The sequence below is a fragment of the Acomys russatus genome, chromosome 24 (genome assembly GCF_903995435.1).
Source record: "Acomys russatus chromosome 24, mAcoRus1.1, whole genome shotgun sequence".
Classification (NCBI taxonomy): Eukaryota; Metazoa; Chordata; class Mammalia; order Rodentia; family Muridae; genus Acomys; species Acomys russatus.
In genome coordinates this window covers 18,511,621-18,534,533 of record NC_067160.1, presented here as the reverse complement: position 1 = coordinate 18,534,533, position 22,913 = coordinate 18,511,621, and the positions used below count along the sequence as shown (strand labels likewise).

The following is a 22,913-nucleotide window of genomic DNA, read 5'->3' as shown; positions in this document are numbered from 1 at the left end:
TTTCTTTGGAATAACTGGAATAAGGACTCTGTTCCTGTCTATTTACATTTTACAGCCAACCGACGCAGACAAGATAAGCAAATTTATACATGCATATCATCTATGTTCTTTTTTTTTTCATCTCACAAATTTATTTTTTTTAACCACCACCCACCCAGAAGGCAGTGCTGTCTTAGGGATGTTTATTTACACAAGGCCTAAAAGTGTTTCCTGTTTCTCGCCTAAGGTAGTGCTAAATTTAAGCATATCTGAACTGGGTTTATGATTTTGGTCTACAAACACTGCATTTAAGTTTCGCACTGCCCTCGTTCTGCATGACAGCAATCGTTCTGCGCCATACTCTGGCCTGCCTGCAACCCCAAATTGTGCTCTGTAAAGCTCTGCACACTCTAGGCAGATTACTCTGCAGGAAGGTTAATGCGGACTTTTGTAATCTATGTTTGCTATGCTATAGTAAAAGCCCCAGTACCCACTGCTCTGTCACATATGCTATTGCTTATTTCAGCCTTTTCATGCTACCATAAACATTTTCCCAAGTCAAAAGAAAAATGCTGGTAGGGAAAAACCGATTTTTAATCTATTTAAATGTTAGCTATTTTATATAACAGACGCTGAAGAAACACACATGAAAAGGCTATTTTTTGTACATCCTCCATCAAAGGAGCTTATTTCATTTTGTAAGCCTACTCCAATTGTACTGTCTTCAAAGTAAGATTCTCAAGATATTAGTATTCTATGTTAATTACGACTCTTTTCTAATGAAATCATCATGAGATCTCTGTAGAGATCAGAACGTGAAGCACTTCAGTAGTGGTCACGGTTTAGAACATAGATAAAATCAATTGCGTTTAAGAAACCAATGTTTAGCTTGCTGTGGTTGAGCACATTTGGAATGTCAATACTTAGGAGGCTGAGGCAGGAGGATCACAAGCTTGGGCCCAGCCTAGATACATAGTAATATGCTACTAGATGGATAGATAGATCGATAGATAGACACAGATAAACAGATGGACAGATAGATGATAGATAGATAAGGTAAGATAGAGAAATAAATAATAAGTAATGAAGGAAGGAAAAATTACGGAAAGAAAAATAAGGAAGGAAAAATTACATTCAGGAAGAAATCCTACAGATAATAACGTAAGTGAAAAACATAATGTGCTGCATGAGGAAAGACAAAGTAGAAAGTAGGAAGCAACGAAGACCATAGAGAACTGGAAAAGTTACATCGTTTTTTAAAAATACATTCAATTTATATCCCGATCATAGCCCCCTCCTCCTTTCCTCCTGGTCAGACCCTCCTTCCCCTCCCTCTACACCCTGAGCGCAGGAGATCAGAGGTTTTGCAGAGAAACCAAGGGTGGGGGCATTACTGAGACAAACTGGAGACCTAAGACAGGGTAGGCTCCTGGGAGGATATGGGGGTGACTCCAGCTAAGACTCTTAGTAGTGGGGAGTCATGAAGACTGGAAAGGCTACCTTCTAGGCAGAGAGGACTTCCAGTGGAGGGAGAGGAACACCAAACCACCCACAAAAACTTTGACCCCAAATTCACTCTGCCTACAAGATGTGCAGGGATAAAGTTAGAGCAGAGACTGAGGGAATCTCCAACCAATGCCTGGCTCAACCTGAAACCCACGCTCATGGGAGAGAGCCAGCCCTTGACACTATTAATGACAGACAGGAACCTAGCAGAGTTGTCCTCTGAGAGGCTCCACACAGCAGCAGACTGAAACAGATGCTGAGAGTCACAGCCGAACATTAGGTGAAGCTCAGGAGTCTTATGGAAGAGTGGGGGGTGGGGTGGATAGAAGAACCTTGAGGGGAGAGACACTCCACAAGAAGACTAACAGAGTCAACTAACCAGGGTCCAGTGGGGCATATGGAAACTGAAGCACCAGTCAAGGACCATGCATGGGCTGGGCCTAGGCCCTCTACATATGTAGCCAATGGGCAGCTTAGTCCTCACGTGGGTTCCCTAGTAAGGTGACGTCATTTTTAGTAGAGGATCAGGGAAGGCACTTTGGCCAAGTACCAAGAGATACAGGGGTGAGCCTGTGTGTGCCTTCAGAAGGGGCATGGTAAAAGAAAGGCAAGTGTATCATGCTGCTGTTACAGGCTAGGGTAAGCTGATGGGTGAGAGCCAGGTGGAGAGAAGAGAGGTGGTTTGAGAAGTGACTGGGACATACTTTGAAGGGATACAGGCCACCGGCATGTGGGTAGAAAGCCGTTACAGGGTTTGATTATAGCATTGGTGTAATTCAATCAATTTTTCCAACTGGGATGTGATTCATCCATAGATGTGTCCTTCTGAAGTTCACAACTCAGTGGTTTTAGGAACAGTCTCAAGGTTGGGTTTCCATTGTTGCTTTTAATTCCAACGTATCCATCACATCCACAGTCTCTACATCCTACTCCGCACAACTGCGTTCCTTCCTTTCCCTCTACGCATCTGCCTGCGCTGGGCACTTTACGTACCTGGAACCACATGACCTTTTATGTCTGATATAATTTATTTGGCTATCTCTAGCTGGCGAGGTGGGCAAAGGCAGAGTCTGGGATATCAGTAAAGATATGGGGGTGATAATAGGGCTAGGGGGATGAGAGAGACTTGGACGGGGTGTTACGGTTTGAATGTGAACTGCGTCCCCTTTCCCCCTCCCCCAATAGCCTCACATATTCTAACACCCAAGCTGCAGCTGTTGGAGACTGTGGAGCCTTCTGGATACCTGGCTTGACTGTCATCTCTAGGATGGAGCTAGAAGGCTACCGCTGGCCTAGCGCTCACTGAGACCTCTGCTTCGTGGTCTCCTCAGACTCAGCCACACGCCCCTGTCGCCATGAACACTGTAGCTTGCCAAGCCGTAAGACAAAAATCAACCCTCCCTTCAGTTAGCTGTTTTTTTCTGGGTCTTTTCTCGCAATGACGACAGACTACTGCGGATGAGGACCAGGGAGATGGCTAATAGTACGATGCTGCACACACTACAATGTGGAAGTGGGGTGTGAGAAAAAGAAAAGTCAGGTGTTGGCATGAAGACCCAGAGACTGACTGAGGTTACTCTGAGCGAGAAGGACCACTGTAGGGCAGGCAAGACGGAAGCACCAAGGGCTGCCTTTTGGAAACTGAAAATTGAATTTCAGATATTGATTGTCCTCCTAAGGGAAGATGATTAAAAAGAAAGGATCTAGCTATGAGTCTATAGTTCAAAAGAAGGGTCTGAGTCAGAACATTAAACAACAGAAGGTGATTAACGCTATGCCACAAGAGGAGGGGATTACAGAAGAAGGAAAATGTTCCTGAATTCCCGGGATACCTCAGAGTCTCCAGGTCAGAAGATGAAGCAGAACATTCTAAGAAATCACGCCCCAGCTGGGAGGAGGAAGGAGAGGTGGATTTTCAAATGCTCAGAGAAACAGCTGAGCATGAGAAGGCCATCGCTCAGGACTTCTGACAGGCCAATTAAGAAGGAGACAGATAATTAACCACAGACTTAGAAAGGTGACACTCATTCTCAGGTCATAGGTCCTGTAACACCACATTGTCCACTCCACTCCAGGTGCACCCGGCACTGAACCTGTCATCTCACTGTCGGGACTGTCTTCTGCAGATGGGTTTGTGACAGTGACAGTGACAGTGGAGTAGGAAGGTCAGAACCTGGCTGGAGTTTCTTCAGGAGGTCATGGTAAGGAAGGAAATGACGGCAAGACAGGTCTTTCAGTGAATTTTCTTATGAGACATTGGAAGAAAATAGCTGTATTAAGATGTAAGGTAAAGGGAGAAATTATTTTTGCTTGTTTGTTTTGTTTTGTTTGTCTAGACAGGGTTTCTCTGTGCAGCCTTGGCTGTCCTGGACTTGCTTTGTAGACCAGGCTGGCCTCGAACTCACAGCGATCCACCTGCCTCTGCCTCCCAAGTGCTGGCATTACAGGCGTGCGCCACCACACTTGGCTGAAAAATTCCTTAAGTTGTGAGAAATAAAAAGCTCTGAGATGCTCAACTGGGTCGTATGGAATAAAGAGGGGCAAGGATGACAAAGGTGACAGCAGAGAATTTCTGAGACCGGTTAGTGGGGACAGGGGTAAGAATATTTTATGTTAATCAACAGGTAAGATATACAATAGTATCTACTTCTTTGGGGAAAAAAGTTTGTTTCCTATGATGCACAGGATCTGGCACTTTCTGAGGTTGTCTGCAGTACCTGGACAAGGACAAGCTCTCAGAGGCACGAAGCTGCAGCACCAAGGACTGCAGCTTACATCCTGCAGGCCTCATTTGGTCTCAGGTTTATCTGTGAAGCAGTGATTAAGTCAACCTGCCCCTTTTACCTCACAGAACTGATGTAATCAGTCGACGTGTCTGTCCTGCACATCTGTTAATTGTGTTACTTGAGGCACAGAAGCCGGAAGTGAGCAACTTCAGGTCCAACACTAACTACCTTGTTTCAATAAGTGAATACAAAAGGATGGGAATTTCCCAATGCCCCCAACAATTTTGTTCTTTATTTCATTCCTACTGGGGTGCATTAGCAGGTATTTAAAGTCTTAAACTAATTAATTCTTGATTCTTTCTGCTTAGTGCATGGAGCACAATTCTCTTTAAGGGAAATAGATAGTTCAGTATATCTGATTTTGACATTAACTCTTCTCATTACTTCTTTGGTAACCTAAGAAACAAAGCTATGTATTTACGAGGAACTGAAGCATTTAGAGAACGAAGTCAGAGGTGAAGTTTTTAAAAGGCTGTAAACTTGGGTTGACATTTTTCTGAGTGTTCACTGAACATTCAATCAGAAAACAGGTTAAGAACTCAACTATCCAGGAAACCTAAGAGGTTCGTAAAGGAAAGTCTGGAAGATAAGGGTGAATGAGGGATACAAGCACACACATACATAAAGGATTTATTTAAGATAAATGTATTCTTTAAAAAGTGGAACATGAAACCTGGCATGGTGGTGCACACCTCTAATCCCAGCACTGGGAAGGCAGAGGCAGGCAGATCTCTGTGAGTTGGAGGCCAGCCTGGGTTACATAGTGAATTCCAGGACAGCCTGGGCTACACAGGCAGATGGCCAATCTCAAAACTAATATGATACAAAACCAAACGAATAACATGTAATTTCAAACATCTCTATTTTTGCAGACTTTTAAAGAATATTTTGAAGAATATTTTACCTTAATGCATTCTTATTAATGTTATTAAAATTAACACAATGCTTTATTGTTCATATACTGTGTAACCTCACCACTCAGTCATTATTAGGAGTATACAAGTGACAGACATGTCTTAAAAGCCTTGTAGACTCATGGTTTCCAGGGGAGCATAGACTGCTGAGTGAGCAGAGGCAGCTGCACCAGGCTTTCTCAGATGATGCTCAGAGGTGCTAAGAGCCTTCTTACCTCACAATCCTTGACAGATCTGCCTGCGACTGCTCGCTCTATCAGCATGCATGTCTTACGTGAGCTTCTCTAGCTCCATACAGGTATATTTTTTTAACTTAGAAAAAAATATGAATGGTGGAAGACCCAGGGTTTCAGAGTAAAGGGACTGTACATCCTGCTGAGAGACTCTGGAGAAACATGGACCTTTACTATAAACCTATTTCCTTACCTGGAAAACAGATGAATTCATTTTAATGATCTTTAAGGCCCTCTCCACTGCAAATACAGAACTACAATTCTGTATGATTAATTTGTGATATCTCATTGGATAAATCATGGTTAGATAAAAGGGAGGGAAATACATGAAACACCTCTGAAGAAAATTAAATATGATTCTTATTGTAATTTCACATAAACATAGAATTTATGAAGACTTTCTTTTAAATCTTACAGTAAATTATTCCTTCATGACATATTTGCTTCTCAACACATTTCCATTTGATTTATCAACAAAATGGTACTGCATACTAAAAATCAATTTACCTATAACTACATCATGACCGTCAACCAGGCCAGCAGAGAAGAGCTCCTGAGACACACCGTCTGCTGTATCTGTCCAAATGGGAGATGAATATGCATTAGAAACCAGAACATAAAAATCAACAGCCCAGCACAATGTAAAAGATATATTTTCCATTTACTAAAATCGCCCACATGACTTTACTTCATCAATTCAGATCCTATCAGGGAAAAAAAAGGTCAGAAACACGATGAGGTATATTTTCTCACAAGCAATTTGTATGTTGCTTTTTTTTTAAAAAACAGATGTTACTATAAAAATATGTATTTCACGTTGGTGAACTAAAAAACTTCCCCTCCGGCCACAATCTGAATCTGGAAGACCTAAGTGCTCACTATGACATTGCTTTCCTTTCTTGCCAAGGTTAGTTCCGGTCATCATCAATCCTTTTCAATCACTGGTAGCTACAGGACGAAAAAATTTATAGCAAAGGTTGAATGGGCAGGATCTGATATAACCTTATACTGAGCACAAACAGCCCGAGGGCTTGTTGGCCTATTTAGATGAGCTATTTGAATGTGTGCTATTAAGAGACTCCTTTAACTCAACATTGATCAACTGAGAGCAACAGATTCATTCTCTTAGAAAATATGGCTGGGTGAAATAATGTAGTCTCTCGATGCTAAGTGACAGGAGTTGGCAATCGCCTAAAGATGGGGCTGAACAGGCTTGTAGCAAGTGAATACACATAAACTTACTTAATTGAGAGGTTATGGATGAGTATGGCAATACCACTGACTTCTATCTGAAGACTTTTCAAGGAGGAATTGAAAACTGCAATAATGCTCAGAAGAACTATTCCAGAACCCAGTGTTATAATAAAGGAGGTGGCTTGGTCTCCGTGCCTTCGGATGCTGTGACAGATACCTACTAACACTGGCTACAAACAGCATGAGCAGCCTGGTGAGCATCTGACATGAAGAGTGTTCTTCCAAGTCGGCGAACATCTGGCCATATCGCTGCTACAGCAAACGAACACCAAAGCAGAACTGCAGAAATCTACCCTCAGCATAAACCAGCTATGGTGACTCTGTAGACGAGCTCATGGAGTGAGTGTGTGTGTGTACGTAAACGTTGCACATGTGTGCCATAGGCATGGGTATACACGCATGTGACCCGTTTTTCACAATTTGGGGGGATTTTGAGTGTTTTACCTGGCGTGTGACACTAATACAGTAAATGGTGACGGTGATGACAATGCCACACCAAAGGGCATTCCAAACTCATCTCACTCTCCTGTGCACTCTTTCTCTCCTTTTAATCAATCTCCAAAAAAAGGTAAAAACTCTGCATATACTTGATGCTTTTCTCCCATTTCATAATGGGGTCCAATAAACTGAAATGGATGACAAGGGATTTTCCAGAAAGCTTACTAAACAATGGAAAGCCACACAAAGTAAGCCTGACTTGGGCCTTCTCCTTTTGTCGGAGATTAAGAATAAAGTTTCTAAAGGTATCTGATGGAATGACCATGCATAAGGGGCCCTGAGGACAGCCCACTAAAGTGCGACCTGAGTGGGATTCTCTTTCCAAAGCTGCGGGCACCCAGCATGTCCACCTTCCGGGAGATCAACCAAGTCTCCATGACAGCAAGCCCTTTTAATGAAGGTGCTGAACAGATGTAGGTGACAGGCTTGCGGCAGGAAGTCATTTATACTTCAAGTGACTAGCCAGCAGCTAGTAAGATTTGAATCTTACAGTTCAATAAGCAGCTATCTGCTCTCTGCGTGCAGCTGAAAAGGGACATGTCAAACAAAGCTACACCGAGGGCTAGCATTTAAACCAGGGCCAGAGTAACAGCCACTCCCTAGTGATTAAATTGGACAGCATGTCCTGTTTTCAGGCCTCTTGGGCACCAGATGAATCATATCAAAGTGGCAAACGGCTGATGCTAGCTGGACAAGTTGGGAAGCCCACCCCGTCTGTGTATGGCAGTAAGTGGCCATTTTCTACATAGGTAAGTAAGACACCTGTAATAGTATAGACCGGAAATATGAAATGATTATTTCAAGTTTACTAGTTATTTACTTTTCCTTTAAGTTGATGCTGAAACGGGTCAAAACACCACATGTTAACATCTGCTTTCCAGAGGATACAACAACGTCATAAATAAAAAAAAGTATGTCCTCAAAAGACAATGGAGTCTGTTCCGTGTGCACATCACATCGTATGCCGTACACAACTATGCTTGTCTATAGAGAGCACAAATGTAGTGCACATGAGGTGTACATGCACACCTCTACCACAGAACAGGTAGCACCAGGAGGTGCACACACACAGTGCGCCTAGGACTGACAGGCCTGTGCTCGCTGTCCAGGGAAGGAGACAATTATCAGCCAAGTTCCTGCTGTGGTTTCGACCTGGGCAACAAAAGGAGAGACTGTTCATCAAAGTGCGAACGGACTGGGGATGGCAGGCTCGTCTTATCCACACCAGTCTTCAAGTTGGGCATTCATTTCTTTGTTAGTTCTTCAAACTAAAATTGATTTTCATTGCTGTCGTCAATTATAAACAACCAGACGAAAAGAAGCAACCTTATAATAAGAATCTGCGCTTTCTTGTACTCAAAACATCTACTATGTAATTACCAGACCGTATTCACAGCATCGCCCGGGCAATATGATTATATTGTGACAAAATAAATGGCTTTTTGATAACTGTGACTGGTGTCACAGACCTATCTGAAACTGTTAAACGTGGATGCACTTGAAAAGAAAACCCAGTTTGCAAGCTCACTAGGGCCCAGAGGCATTTGTTTGGTAAAAGAAACTTCATAGTCTTATCTAATTCAAATACTGAGGGAATCGCCTAAGTTTTGCCTTTATAGGGGTGCACAATCAGAAGCAGAGTCCATCTGGAACAACAGACACTGAAGGTCTAGGAGCATAAATTTATTTGGTTGCCAGTGCGTACAGCAAAGTAAAACAACTTCTCATGAAAATATATAGACAGACACCAATTTCTTGAAGTGGCTGCCATTCACCCTGGCTCCTCGAGGCAGCTGAGCCAGTGTCTTCTTATAGGTTATAACAGTAATGAGGCCAGGGCAGTATACTGCCTGACCAGACCAGCTCTCAAGCCATGAGTCCTTGCACTTTGGGCTTTTAAAGCTTTAACAAGTATGATGCCCTTAACGGAGCTGAAATTTATGTAGAACTGTTACCACATAGAGTGAGCACCAAGCTATGAGCTTATAGACACTAACATGTCAGAGCGTGCGAGACTGCTGAACTTTATGAATGTACTCAAGGTTGACCTGGAGGGACTCTTCACATGTACATGAAAATGAGAAACCACGGGCCATGGAAAATCGTTACAAACTTGGCATACGTTACCATCTGATTTTTACCTCTCTGGACTATTGAAGTTATAAGGTAAATGATGTAGACCATATTTTTTCCTTGGGTTACCTAGCCATTAGCGAGGTTTCCTCATGTTTTCCTGCATGCCAGGTTCTAAGCCTGTGGCAAAAGGTAATAAAAAATAAAGACGACATATGGTTCTGTCTTCCGGCATCCAGGAGATATATGAACAAGCAGTCCAGCCACTCAATAGCTGAAATAACATACTTGACATATTTAAGTGACATGGAGGCCATAAGAGGGGCAGAGCCTGTTACCTCATCAGTGACACCATGCTCACTGTCACTTCCATCAAAAGCTGCATTATCAGGCAGTGTGTGTATTTTCATGATGAAACTAACGTATCTAACTTGTATGTGTATGTGCACTACGCCACATGTGCCCCTGGGGTTCACACAGTGAGCAGAGGTTTAGAATCCTTACAGCCTGCAAGTCCTTTCTCTCTCTGTTTGTTTGTAGACAAAACATTTTTTGAATAGCAAATTATAACCATACACTTGTAATCAACTTCTCATTTGTTTCTTGTTCCACCAAAATAATAATTTCAATTAAAACTTGCCTCTTCCTGGAGTGAACTCAAACCGTATGTCATTAAGCTCCTTTCTGGAGTTTCTGAAATACATAACATAAAGCACATTAAAATCTAATGAGCAGAGTTTAATCAAACCAAATTACTCTCAATTTTTACAAGACACCACTAAAGTGGAGACAGCATTTTCCAGTTTGAGGTTACCTCCCAATATTTTCTGAAGTGGAAGATACAGTTTTGATAACAATAACTGCATAGATATATTTGATGAAATTTACCTTACATGAACATGCTGATAACACAGAATCCCCAAAACAAAATGTTCCTTTTATAAAATCCATACTAATTCAATCAACTTAAATCTAATTTCAGAATGTAAGTTTTTTTAAGAGGCATTTGGTCTAAGTGGTACATTAGCTAGCTTTCATATTCCCCTGGAAAATATTAGTTTAGTGACAGAATCTTAAAGTAAAGTGTCAGGGACAATAGACTCTATAATGAGTTCAAGATAGGCTTTATATATTAATTCATACGTGAGAACAACACTAGAGTGACTTATTTGTTTAAAGTCTTTTCTAAATTCAGAGATTTCTGAATGTGGCAAAATTTCCCAGAGGATAATAAACCTTATATAAGATACAGGAAATTGCAAAGTACACACCTAAATATATATTCAATACAAATTAAATGACACTCAGAAAATCAAAGACAAAATTTTCTCATTCATACAAAGCTTAAGTAATGAAAACGTGAGCCATAAACAGGTAAAAGTAACTATACATACTAAAATAAAGTTAGTAGTAACACCCCAAAGTAATTAGTGTAGGACGCACGGACTGGGATCATCAGGTTCAGGGGTTAGAATGTGTGAGACCAGAGACACCCAGCTGCATGTGTGGCGAATACACCAGGGTTAATTCTCAACTCAGTGCATTATCTTCTGGTCTCTGTGGACACTGAACAAAGCACGGCTTATTCTCTGGATCCTTTAGTCCATAACTATTCCCAAGCTTTGGAGACAACCAACTCCTACCACACTAAGTACAAGGAGGCCAGGAAGCTGGACAGGACCCTGCATCCACTTAGAGAAAGCCTTCTCACTGCCGAGAAAGCTGAATCTACATTCAATACCTATCCACAAGGGACAAGGGGTGAAACAAGAGGGCAAGAACTCAAGCCCATATGTTAAGAGTCCTGAACCTAGAAATTTCTATCTGCCCTCAGGTTTCACCATCTAGACTTTGCCACTAGCCCTCTGCGGGCTGCAGTCGTAAAGCTGCATTTCCAATAGGACTTTTCCTTAAAAAGTAGATATACAGAAGCCATAGGATGAATTAGAGCTAACTGCGAAGTGTTCAGAAACCATCTAGAGCGAGTGTATAATTTTAGAATTCAGACAATAAAAATGTACATACTCATCAATTTATGTGAAAGAAAATCAATTAATTTTCCAAATTTTAACTCAAATATTTCATAAATAAGTACTTTTTTATTGAAGGTTTATTTCTACAATAGAGTGCTTGCCTAATATGTGTGTGCTACCGGTTTTCATCTCCAGTACAAAAATAAAAGTAATTGTTCCTTACAAAAGAAAAATAAATGCATCAACAGACCGAATAGTTTCCCATGGCCGAACACGTATAGATATGGCACGTCTTATAAGGAAAAAACTCCACTAGTAACGCATGAATAAAAGAACAAGTCAAGAACATAAGTGATTTCTTAATATTATAAATAACTTTGTCCTCATAAACTCTAGAGGGAATCTGTGATGGTTTATTGGTCATTTAAAAAAAAAATCCAGAGATCATTTGAGGTATGTGAACAGATGTCATGTGGAAATATCACATCATGTAAGAGAACTGAGTATCTCCAGACTTTTGTGATGGTAGATATATATTTCTCCGTTTGGTCCCAAGCGTAGGCCGCTGAGATATGCGAAACAGTTCTGTTTGATTCTCTGTTTTGCTTCCCAATGCCCACTACCCCTTCCCCATTTACATAGCTACATTCAGTGTCTTCATGGTTTCTCAGTTTAAGGAATGGTAGACTGAGGACAAACAACTCTATACTAAATGTAGACACTGTATTTCCGTACAGGAAATACCTGACAGACAGAGAAGTGTTCCTCACTTCATTTTTAAGGGAAACAACGTCCTTCAACATTTTGCATGTTACTACAAAACAATCACCAAAAACTGGTCAACAGTCTTTGTTGTGAATTCTATATATAAGCAAAAGTTACATTAAAACTAAAGTAATCTAGTGAAAAAACAAAGACCACTAAGAAAGGAAGTACTAATGTTATATTTAATAATGATATGACTCACGGAGAAAAAAAAACTAAAGTCATTTAGTTCAATATTAATTGGTGCCATTGCTCCTTCCTCATCTAATAGCTCTTGTTTAAATTAGTTTTTTTCTTCTACTCAGGCCATGGTAAAAGGAGTGTGTGCATGAGCTGCACCCAGAATACCCTCGTGAATTTTTTTAAAATATTAATATCACAAAAGCAATAACCAACCCTCATGATCCGCAGCGACATCAACCGCGGAGTCTGCCTCCTGAGTCACTCTTTATGACTCTGAACCCAAGTCTCACCTTTGAAAAGATCAGTGTGATTGATTGTAAGTAGGAGCCTTGTCCCATCAAGATGATATATACTTGGAAAAATGCCTAATTGGATCTAACTACTGAAGGTCATCCTTTTATAAAGAATTAATCTTCTCAGACTCATACTTACACCTTTAATTGAAAGTACATTCTCTTTAATTGATATGGCACTGGGTACTCCTGATTTCGGGGAAGTTGAACATAGGAACGGCTTAAGGCCAAAAATAGTTTATGCAGCTTTACAGTGGAAATAGTTTCTAGGACAGAGTGCTGCTGCTGTCTCCTGTCAAAAACCCTCCTAATCCTAAAATAAAAACTATTAAATTTCATAAAGCAAAGTTCTTACTGCTCATCGTAAGCATACTCTGTTTCAGAAATGCAAATGCCAAAGCATCCTAGAAGAGATTTATTCTTACAAATGAAAAATGCAATCATAGGGTATGGCTGCATAGCCCATAACTGTTTTATCTGTTTTATCTGTCACTCCCCTTACCTGAAGATCTAGTCAGCTCCCAGAGGCAATGGGCACTTTAGGCTTTTTATATATCTCCTGAGATATTTTCTACACACACACACAGACTCACACTTAATCCAGTGGCAGATTACAGTAACCACTATTTTGTGCTTGATTTTTAAGCTAATAATGTAGCTTGAAATTTTTAAATATTAGTTCATTGCAAGCTTTGACATCCTGTTCAATACAGCTGCAAATCCAGTGGCAGCACCCTATATCCACCATGATGTGTCAGAGTTAATGACGTATTGTTTAATTTCTGAATGTAAGTTCACATCCTTTCCCACTCTACTGCTGTATCCTTCTGAAGTGCCCAATCTTTCACTATTAGAAACAATGAGCCAATGAATAAACTTGTTCACATCCCATTCTGCAAAGATATAAGCATAAAAGTAAGTTTCTAATAGTCAGGCTACCTGGCTACACAGGCAATTTGCTAGGTCCTGCCAAATTCTTCTTTGTTTCAGTTGTACCAATTTCCACTATCACTGGCAATTTGTAAGCACTGTGGCAGGAACTTTCAAAGAATAAGGCAGGGGATGTATTACAAAACTAGCAGATATGGGGACTGCGCTCGAAGGGGAAGCTGATGTCCCATAGAAAGGAGGCAACCAGTACTCACCACTTGCTGGGGATTAGACAGGCAAGAATTTGGGGTAAGTTCAAACTTTTCAGAGAGACGCATGAAATTTGACTTTATATACAAAATCCCATAGTTTTCAACCATGCATAATTTTAAAGAGTTGATGAAGACTATGAACACTAGCTAGCAGGTTGAGTATAAAATACAGTATCTATTGGTATAACACATAAACTCTGGGCAGCAGAAGCACACAGAGTTTTCTGAAATGGTAAGACTTTGATGTTATTTTTAAGAATCTATAAAAGGAGTCATAAATAATACACTGAATCACGGGCTGTGAGCATTGGAAAAAATTAATCATGGGAAAGAAAGGTGAGCCCAAAAAATTTAATCAAAAAGAAAGTACGATCTATAAAACTTGAAGCGGTTTCCAGCTCTTGGGACTTCTTCAACAATGACCGGTATGTGAATTTCTTGGGTGGTGGTGGTATTGTTTTGTGGGTTTGGTTTTATTTTCAGCCCAAACTGAGTTCACTGTCTAGATGGGAACGTGTCAAGCCTTTATCCTGTGCTGTCAATTCATCTTCAGGTGACACAGCGAACACTCCAAGGAGACCGCTGTGGCATCAAGCAACACACCAGAGAGCAGGTAACTCCCCATTGGGCTGGGAACAACAGGCCAGGGAAGCTACGGAGAGATTTCACCTGGCCTCCTACTGTATCATAGCAGGGCTAGCTGACAGTCACTATTCCTGGAGGGCTCCAAAGCCCAAGTGCAGCTCAGGACCACCTGCGTTTTTCAGCTTTCTGCTGATTCCCTCTTAGTAGGTGCTGACAGAGGCACGAGGGCTTACGAACCCCAAGAACCTTAAGCAATTAAAAGAAGTGCAACTCCAAATGCCATTCACTGTCCAAGGGCACTGGAAAGAGTACCTGCCTTCGGCATTTAGTGCATCCCTACTCCAGCAATGCTCAACAGCTCTGGGATCGGCGGAGCCATCCCTTACAGATGTCCTGTAAGGCTGAGAGCATCAAAGGGACACAGGAGTTCTTCCTCCCGCTGAGCAGCTGGACGTTGATAAGGGAAGAGCTGCTCCATTTTCCCCTTAGGTTTGCACAAAATTCCAAGGGAAAAAGAAAGCTATGGTGCCCATGGACTCTACAGGCAGGTCCTAGAATGTGTCCCTTCTCGGGGGCAGGATGAGAGCCTTTGCAGTGATCAAGTGGAGGCTGAGTTTTAGTTCAGCTTGTTTCCTGCCTTATACCTCACAGATGTAAGGCTGGCCCCGGGGTCTGAGGAGAAGACACTGACCACAGCTCTTTTGGAGCTGGCCTCTCTTTTCTCCTCTACTCCTAGGAGGCAGGAAGTAGAGGAGGACTGGAGAGGGTGAGCTGTGAAGAAGGAAGGATGGATCCAAACCCACAAACCATTTCTGCGGACCTTCTATGACCGATTTTCTCAGCTGTGAAAAGGCAGAGATAATTTCTTGCTGCTGTGGCCTGAATAAGCCTTCCCCCACAAGCTTATATAAGGAAGCACATTCCACAGAACAGAAACAGCCTTAGGAGAGGGGGTGGGGCTAGGGGAGCTGTTTTGGTCATTCTTGAGACAAAATGGAAAGCCCTTATGCCTTAGGCTCCTGTGGTGGTTTTAATGAAGGATGACCACCATAGGCTCGCATACTTGGACCACTTGGTCCCCGGATGGTGGCGCTGTTTGGGAAGGCTGAGGAAGCTTTAGGATGTGGAGCCTTGCTGGTGGAAAGATGCCACTGGGAGTGACTGGGCTCTGATGGTTTACAGACTTCCCTACTTACAGCTTGCTCTCTCTGTTTTGCATTTGTGATTGAAAATGCAATCTCTCAACTCTGCTTTGGTCACCTGTTGCTGTGCCTCCCCCCTCCCCCTGCTACTGGGACTCTCTCTATAGAATCAGAAGCCAAAATAAACTTTCTCTTCTTTAAGTTTCCTTTGGCCCTGATACTTTATCACAGAAGCAATGGCAACAACAAATGAGCCAGTCTTCCATCCTTAGCTCCTGCCTGCCTTGCCCCCCTTGGCTCTGCTGCTTCTCCTGCTCACACACACATTTCCTGCCTCCCTCAGCTCCTGAAACCCTCAGAACAACAGCATGTTCGTAGATGCAGCACTTGCCCCTTCAAAGGAATCGCTCTTCTCTTGCTTAGTTTCACTGCCACCATCCTGCTCTAGGATTCCAGGAAAGGAGATGAGGGTGGCCGAATGAAGCCAAGCCCATTTCTTCCCTGCTGGCTGCCCAGGCTCCACACTTCTTTGCACAAAGGCAGCTATGAGGTCTTTCTTTAGTGCACCCACCACAGTGCCTGGGGGTCTACAAATATTTACTGATGAATAAGTGAAGATCAATAGTCCAGTTTTTACAAAGAAGGTCTCAGGCTTTGAAGATAACACCTTCTGTCCTTGCTCCATCCCTTGCTGCCTTCTCTATCTATTCCAGACACCTCTGTCTTCCTGTCCCCTCAGTGCTTCAAGCCCTACTCTCTTTTATTCCCTCTTCTTATTCTCTCCCTGAATGACTGATCTACAGTAGATTTTGTATCTACAGCTGGATCCCAGCCACTTCCCCTGAGCTGTAAATCCATTATCCAATTGCTTACACTGTGTCTTTCCGCAGAAGAGCCAACAGACACCCAAATCTCAGCACAGTCCAAATGCAAAGCATCACTCTTTCCTCTCAATGCCCTTCTCTGCCTCTGTCTTCGGGCGACAACCAAGACATGCAGGAACTATCTCCTTAAGATTACGCAAGTCATCCACTCTTCCACCAGTCCATGCCACCCCAGCCACACATTAGAACGATTGACTTAATGGACCAAGGGCACTTGATATTCATATACCACACCTGCCCCTCCCTATTGTGAGGACTGAAGGAGTACAGATAGTGAAAAGGGCACTCAAAGGGCGTTCAAGGTATGCTCCTGGCAGGCAGATGTAGTCAGGATGCAAAGAGTTACATTTAGTGAGCAATGAAAAATGATGAAAACTTAATAATAAGCTGAAGGAATCTACAACATAGGCCAGGAGTGAGAGCATGGGGGAGAGCCACCCATGCCCCTTCTGTGCTTTGGCTTTTCCAGTGGGGTTTTGACTCAGTTCACTGGCACCTTCAGAACCTGGAGACACGCATGCAGAGGATGAATGAGCAGTTATTCGTAGCCATGTTCAGTATCCACTATCTCTGGGCTGACTCTGCAGTAGGAAGGAAGGGATGCTTCCTTCAAGATTAGAAAAGCTTTGTGGAAAGGCCCTGTGAACCCCTGGCACTGCTGTGAGGAATCGTTATGCCCCGTTTACTCTGATGCACACAGACCCAGGAGGAAAAGTCATGACTCTAGTCCTTGAAGAGTTTATAAGCATGCCATAGGATGACAGGCAGCATCTGAAAACCAGCAGGGAAACCCACCATAAGGGGACCAGTGAGATGGCTTAGCAGGTGAAAGCAACTGTCATGAAGCCTGATGACACAAATTCAATGTCTAGAACCCACATGGTGGGAAGAGGACCAACTCCTACAAGTAGTCCTCTGACCTCTATCTGCACGCTATGCACTGTGGGTGTACCACACAAACAAAACACACACACACGCACGTCTAGTAGTGCTAGAAGACAGTTGGAGAGGAGGAATATCAGACAGTTCTGAGGACAGCGCATTTTCCTCTCCTCACTCGTACTCCTATCCATCTTTCAAACACCTGCCAAGTTCATCTTCCTCTCAGGTACAGGGCCAATCACAGAATCATATAATTTTACAACCAAAAGGGGCCCTGGAGGTCACCTAATCCATTCCCCTCTTTCCTCAGGTGAAACAAGCGAAGCATGGAGATGAAGTGGCTTGCCTAAGATTACACAGCTGGTTAATTCACTCAATACTCCATAAATCCTTATTGATCACCTACTCGGTGTCAGGCCCATGCTGGGAGCCATTAATGCAGACATGGCACTCAAACCCAGGGGCTGAGGCTTCGAGACTGCTGCTCTCTGTTCTACGTGGTTGGTTCTCCGAGTACACGCCGGCTTAGCTAAGAGTTGAAATCTCTAACAGGGACAGCTTTCCCAACTGCACCTCTACACCCGGTTAAGAATTCTTATAAGCAGTGAGATGCTGTAACAGAAATAAGGTTGAGAACCCTTGCTTTACCTCTCAACATTATCCCCAAAGGTCTGCTTGAGTTCAAATCCCTCCTATAAATACATACATACCCCAGCATAGGCTCCAGGAATGTGAGCATTCTTTCCTTTGCATTAACTTGTCACAAAACAGTCTTTTTTTTTTTTTTTTTAAACTAGTGAGACTTCTAAAAGGTAAACACTAACACAGGAATATGACCTTGGCTTAGAAAATACAGGTTGGTATTATTAAAAAAAAATTGTGTACATTGATCCGTAAAGCATCACATAAGCCAACATCAAACAGATCGGACAATCACATTGGTCCCTTCAATAACAACAGAACATGAGCACTATTTCACACACATACACACACACACACACACACAACGCACCTACACAACCGCACTACACAGACACTCCCCATCACACCGCACACAGTGTATTTCAGAACAGTGCCTTGCTGTACTCATAAAGACTAAATTCTTAGTACTAGTTATCTGCAGCCTGGAACCTATCTCAAGCCTCAGTGGTCTCCGGGTGGCCAGCCTGAAACCTGAAGGACTGCCTTAAGAGTGACAGTCCATAATGATGCCATAGTTCTGGCTGTTTGCTTCACCACTGGCTGGTGACCACATGAGAGCTGCACATGTAGAAGCTCTAGTTAGGTCTTCCGGTGCTGAGACCTACAACAGTCACGTGCACAGCTGACGCCCCACAGAAGTAGGCTTCATACGGAGATAATGTGAGTCAGGGTAAGGAGGACTTCTTCACTGTCCTGGGAGTCACCAGGCAGAGAGCACAGCCACTTCCTTTCCCCACCCTCAGCCTCAACTCTGCTCTCTCTACTATATGATACTTTCTGAAAGTATTTTTAAAAATTCAATTTAGAGAAAGACATAAAGAGAAATAAAACAAGCACTTGTTTACCTTGTGTCCAGAATTTCGAAGTGGTAACACTCTGCCCTGTTTACTTCATGGTAGAATACATAAAAATTTAATAACATTTTACCTACACTGCGCAGAACCAATTGAGTTATGTCCCAGCTATGATAAATCACAAGAGACCAGATTATTGTGTAAATGCTTCTTCCTGTCAAGATTATGGAGTTCTATTTTCATGGAAGTAAGTTGTCCTTTCAGCACATGAATATGTGCACTGAAATTATTTCTACCTCAAATCAGAAATGGAAAAAGAGTAAACTCATGAAAGCTGACTGCTGTCCAGCTGGCAAGAACAAACACTGTACTCCGATCAAAGAGTAAACTTAGTTTTACTGTAGGAGGAAACAGTCAGTGTGTTTGCTAGGTAGGATGCTTTGTATATGCCCTTCTGGATGTCAGCTGAGGGCAGCTGAGAACATCAGCATAGGACACATTAGGTTTAACTCAGACATATCAGTCATCGCTGTTGGGTTGTAGACGCCTCTCTTTAATGCCTTAGGCTTCCAAGTCAACGTGCTAAGTCCTTCTCAATAAAAATGTAAGGATGTAATCAATGTCCATTTAAAACCGAGACATAATATTACAGTAGTGGCAATTATGCAGACTGGTAAGGTGGGCTGGAGGGAGGGGAGCTGAAACAGCAGTAAGGGATTCCGGGAGGAGGATTTTTTTTTTTTTTTTTTTTTTTTAAGTTTACTTATTTAAAGCACAAAACCGCCGGGCGTGGTGGCGCACGCCTTTAATCCCAGCACTCGGGAGGCAGAGGCAGGCGGATCGCTGTGAGTTCGAGGGCAACCTGGTCTACAAAGTAAGCCCAGGACAGCCAAGGCTACGCAGAGAGACCCTGCCTCAAAAATAAATAAATAAATAAATAAAAATTAAAGCACAAAACCTTTACAAACTCTAGTTAACACAAATAAGTATCATTTTCTTTGTCTATTATTTAGTTAATTGTTATAAAATCAATGTTACACATTTCAAAAGTAAAGAAAATTTATAATGAATATTTGGTTAGTAAATACACAGAGGTGGAGGGCAGGGATCACTAGTAGAGCATTTGCCTATAACAGCACAAGGCTCTGAGTATGAACCACGGGACAACAAATAAATAAATGAATTGATTAAGTAATTCAGAAACATTGAAATTAGGCTAAGGCAGTGATGCTACTGGGTGTTTAAGGTGCTGGTTGCTCCAGCTGGGTAATGAAGTCAGTCCTGTCTGTCTTGTTGCTAAGGCAGGCAAAGGGAAACCTGCACAGTTCAGTTCTCACTTTTCCAACAGAGAAACATGCAGCATGGATTTCTTTCCCTTGGTTTTAATTTTAAGGAGAAAACTTTTGTGGAGTCTCTTTCATAAGGGTCAAGTAACAATGTCTTCAATCCTATTCTGTAAACGGCAGAAACTTTTTTCATATAAATGTCTTCAACTATATGGAGCAAAAGTTGCACATTTTTTTTCCTTCCACGTGCTGCAGGCACAATATTAAATCTTGCTTGAGTGATGGCACTTCTGCTAGAAGCTGAAATAATACAGCCAAGGTACATTGTTTCCTGATGATTTACCTTCACCGGTACTCAGCCTGCAGAGTACAGAAGAAAGGGCTGCCTATTCCAACCTCTTTTCTGGGGTCCTGGGAGCATGTTTATCATGTGCTACATGGAGAAATTTCAGGACTGCATTCCCAGACAGATATCTGAAATGGTCCTGATTGCTCAACAGGTGTTTCATATCAGTGAAACGTCAGTGGGAAAGAGGCCGCATTCTGTTGTGAGCGTCTAGGAAACTGTGTAGCTATTTTGTTTGCCGATCTACTCCAATGTACCGCTTCATAGGCAAATGCATTTGCAGTGGATGACTCTCGCGCTGTGACATCATAAAGTTTCTGGATAGCCGGCTTGCTACATCTAAGGAACATAGGTTGGAGAATGTCTGAGCTACCCATGGGTGCCCTGCATGTCTCCTGGGAAACCTGGACAACGCCTTCAGTTGAATTCCCAAACCTCCTTCAGCCTGAACAGAGGAGAGATCATTTTTCACTTGGAAGTTTTTTAAGTAGAGCTACCATGCACGGCTGCAGCTGCCTGGAATCCCAGCACTAGGGAGCCTAAGAAGGATCGTGAGTTTAAGGCCAGCCAGAGCTACGTAATGAGGCCCTCCCGCAAACAATACCAACAAAAAAATGCATCCTGGAGAATTTTAATAAAGCCACAAGAGCATATGAAATGAAAGGAAAATAAATTATTTCAAATTTTAGCCAACCAGAGGAATAAGAAATCTGAATTAAAGTTTACCTCCTGTATTGTCCTTGGCTGGTGCCTTAGTTTGAGCGGGACCCCTGGGCCCAAATCTGCCTATCATATTGTTCTACTTGTAGATTTCTAGGACCCTCTGGATCCTTTTATTTTGCTATTCTCCCAGATCTAGCCAATGGTCAGAATATTCTCCACAGTTGAGTGGAGAGTGTGATATGACTTTCTCACGTACTCTGGTGCCTCACATTTGACCATGTCCCCTGGAGGGGGAAACCTGGTGGCACTCAGAGGAAGGACAGCAGGTAGCCAAGAAGAGACTTGATACCCTATGAGAATATACAGGGGGAGGAAGTCCCCCTCAGGAACAGTCATAGGGGAGGGGAATAATGGAAAAATGGGGGGGGGAGGAATGGGAGGATACAAGGGATGGGATAAACATTGAGATGTAACAAGAATAAATTAATAATAAAAAAAAAAAAGAAATCTGAATTAACTTTCTTATTCCAATAAATTCACTATTATCTTATGTGCTTTAAAAAAAAATCAAAGGGAAGCTATATAAAAAGTTAACAAGCATAAAAGGAGTAGGGTCACTTTTAAGTTAGACTAAATCCAATAAAGTAAAAATTACAAAAGATTAATTAATAAGCAGTATCCATACCTTGGTTGGAAGAACCCCCTTGCTTCCCCACAGATGGTATCATAAAACAATTGAACCTAATAATATGAAAACAAGCAAGTGTTTTTCCTTTTGATCCATCCCAGGAAAATGGTCTGTCATAAGCACATTTACAGTCTGGTGTGGATGACTCTTGGCCAAAGCTGATGCAAAGCCTTACGTTGGACTTTTTCTGAGACTATCAGCAAACAGCTACTTACCCAGTTTGAACAGAATAAATGCAGTGCATCTGGGCATAAACTACACTGTGTCACAGCCCAGAAGGGATTGTATTCAGAGAGAATTTGGACTTGCCGCCACCCAAACGCTAGGCTAAGGCAGACTTTTGTTCAGAGTCAGATCAAAACGCACCCCAAATCACAAATATTCTATCTAGACAAATGCACAAAAATAACAAACAATAAAATGATGACACCATGCATTTTGGGGTTTGGCTTGGGGTTATTTTATTTCCCAATGACTGTCACTCATGGGTGTGTGTGAAATGAACCCGCCCTGGCCCTGCCGAGGAGCCTGGGAAGCTCTTTGTACTCATCATGTCTCAGAAGGAAAGGGGCGTGAGAAGAGGGTTGCTGTAGGCTACAGGGCCGAGGGAGGACAATAACTTGTCCAGGCAAGTTTTACATAGTTTATTTTCAAAGAAAGAGAACTTCAGTCACTCTGCTCCCATGGATGCCACTTGTAAGCCTAACTGATAATCAGTTACGCTTGCATATCCTTATTTCTGTGATATACTACTGGACACAGCCCTCACACAGTGCCTCTTCCCTCTTTATCTGGTTGAGGCTGAAACTAGTTCCACATCTGCATATAAAAATCTAACTGTTTTCTGCTCCAGCACACAACAAGAAACTTTGCTCAACCATGTTCATAGCAGCCTTATCATAATAGCCAGAACATGGAAACAGTCTAAGTGTCCCTCAGTAGAAGAATGGATAAAGAAACTGTGGTACATATACACTATGGAATACTACTCAGCTATTAATAGCAAGGAATTCCCAAAATTTGTGGATAAATGGATTGAGCTAGAAACGATCATAATGAGTGAGTTAATCCAGAAGCAGAAAGACTCAAATGGTATATACTCACTTATATCTGCATACTAGCCCAAGGGGTATGTCCCACAAAAGCCTTCGCTTACCAGGAAACTGGGACAGAGGGGAGGACATCCTGCTGGGACTCTAGATGAGAGAAGCATGGGAGATAGAAGGATCCAGAGGGTCCTAGAAACCTACAAGTAGAACATTATGATAGGCAGATTTGGGCCCAGGGGTCCCGCTCAAACTAAGGCACCAGCCAAGGACAATACAGGCGGTAAACTTTAAGC

The 22,913-nt window shown here is 42.4% G+C and overlaps 1 protein-coding gene across 1 annotated transcript in view; it reads right to left on the bottom strand.

Moving 5' to 3' along the window:
• Nucleotides 1–22,913, bottom strand: part of Stk39 (serine/threonine kinase 39) — a 273,478-nt gene that overhangs the window by 48,705 nt on the left and 201,860 nt on the right. The window contains exons 15-16 of the mRNA XM_051166094.1: nt 9,884–9,936; nt 5,926–5,994 (exon numbers count right to left, since the gene is read on the bottom strand). Of these exons, the coding sequence (XP_051022051.1) occupies nt 5,926–5,994; nt 9,884–9,936 (122 nt within the window). The remainder of the gene's footprint in view (nt 1–5,925; nt 5,995–9,883; nt 9,937–22,913) is intronic.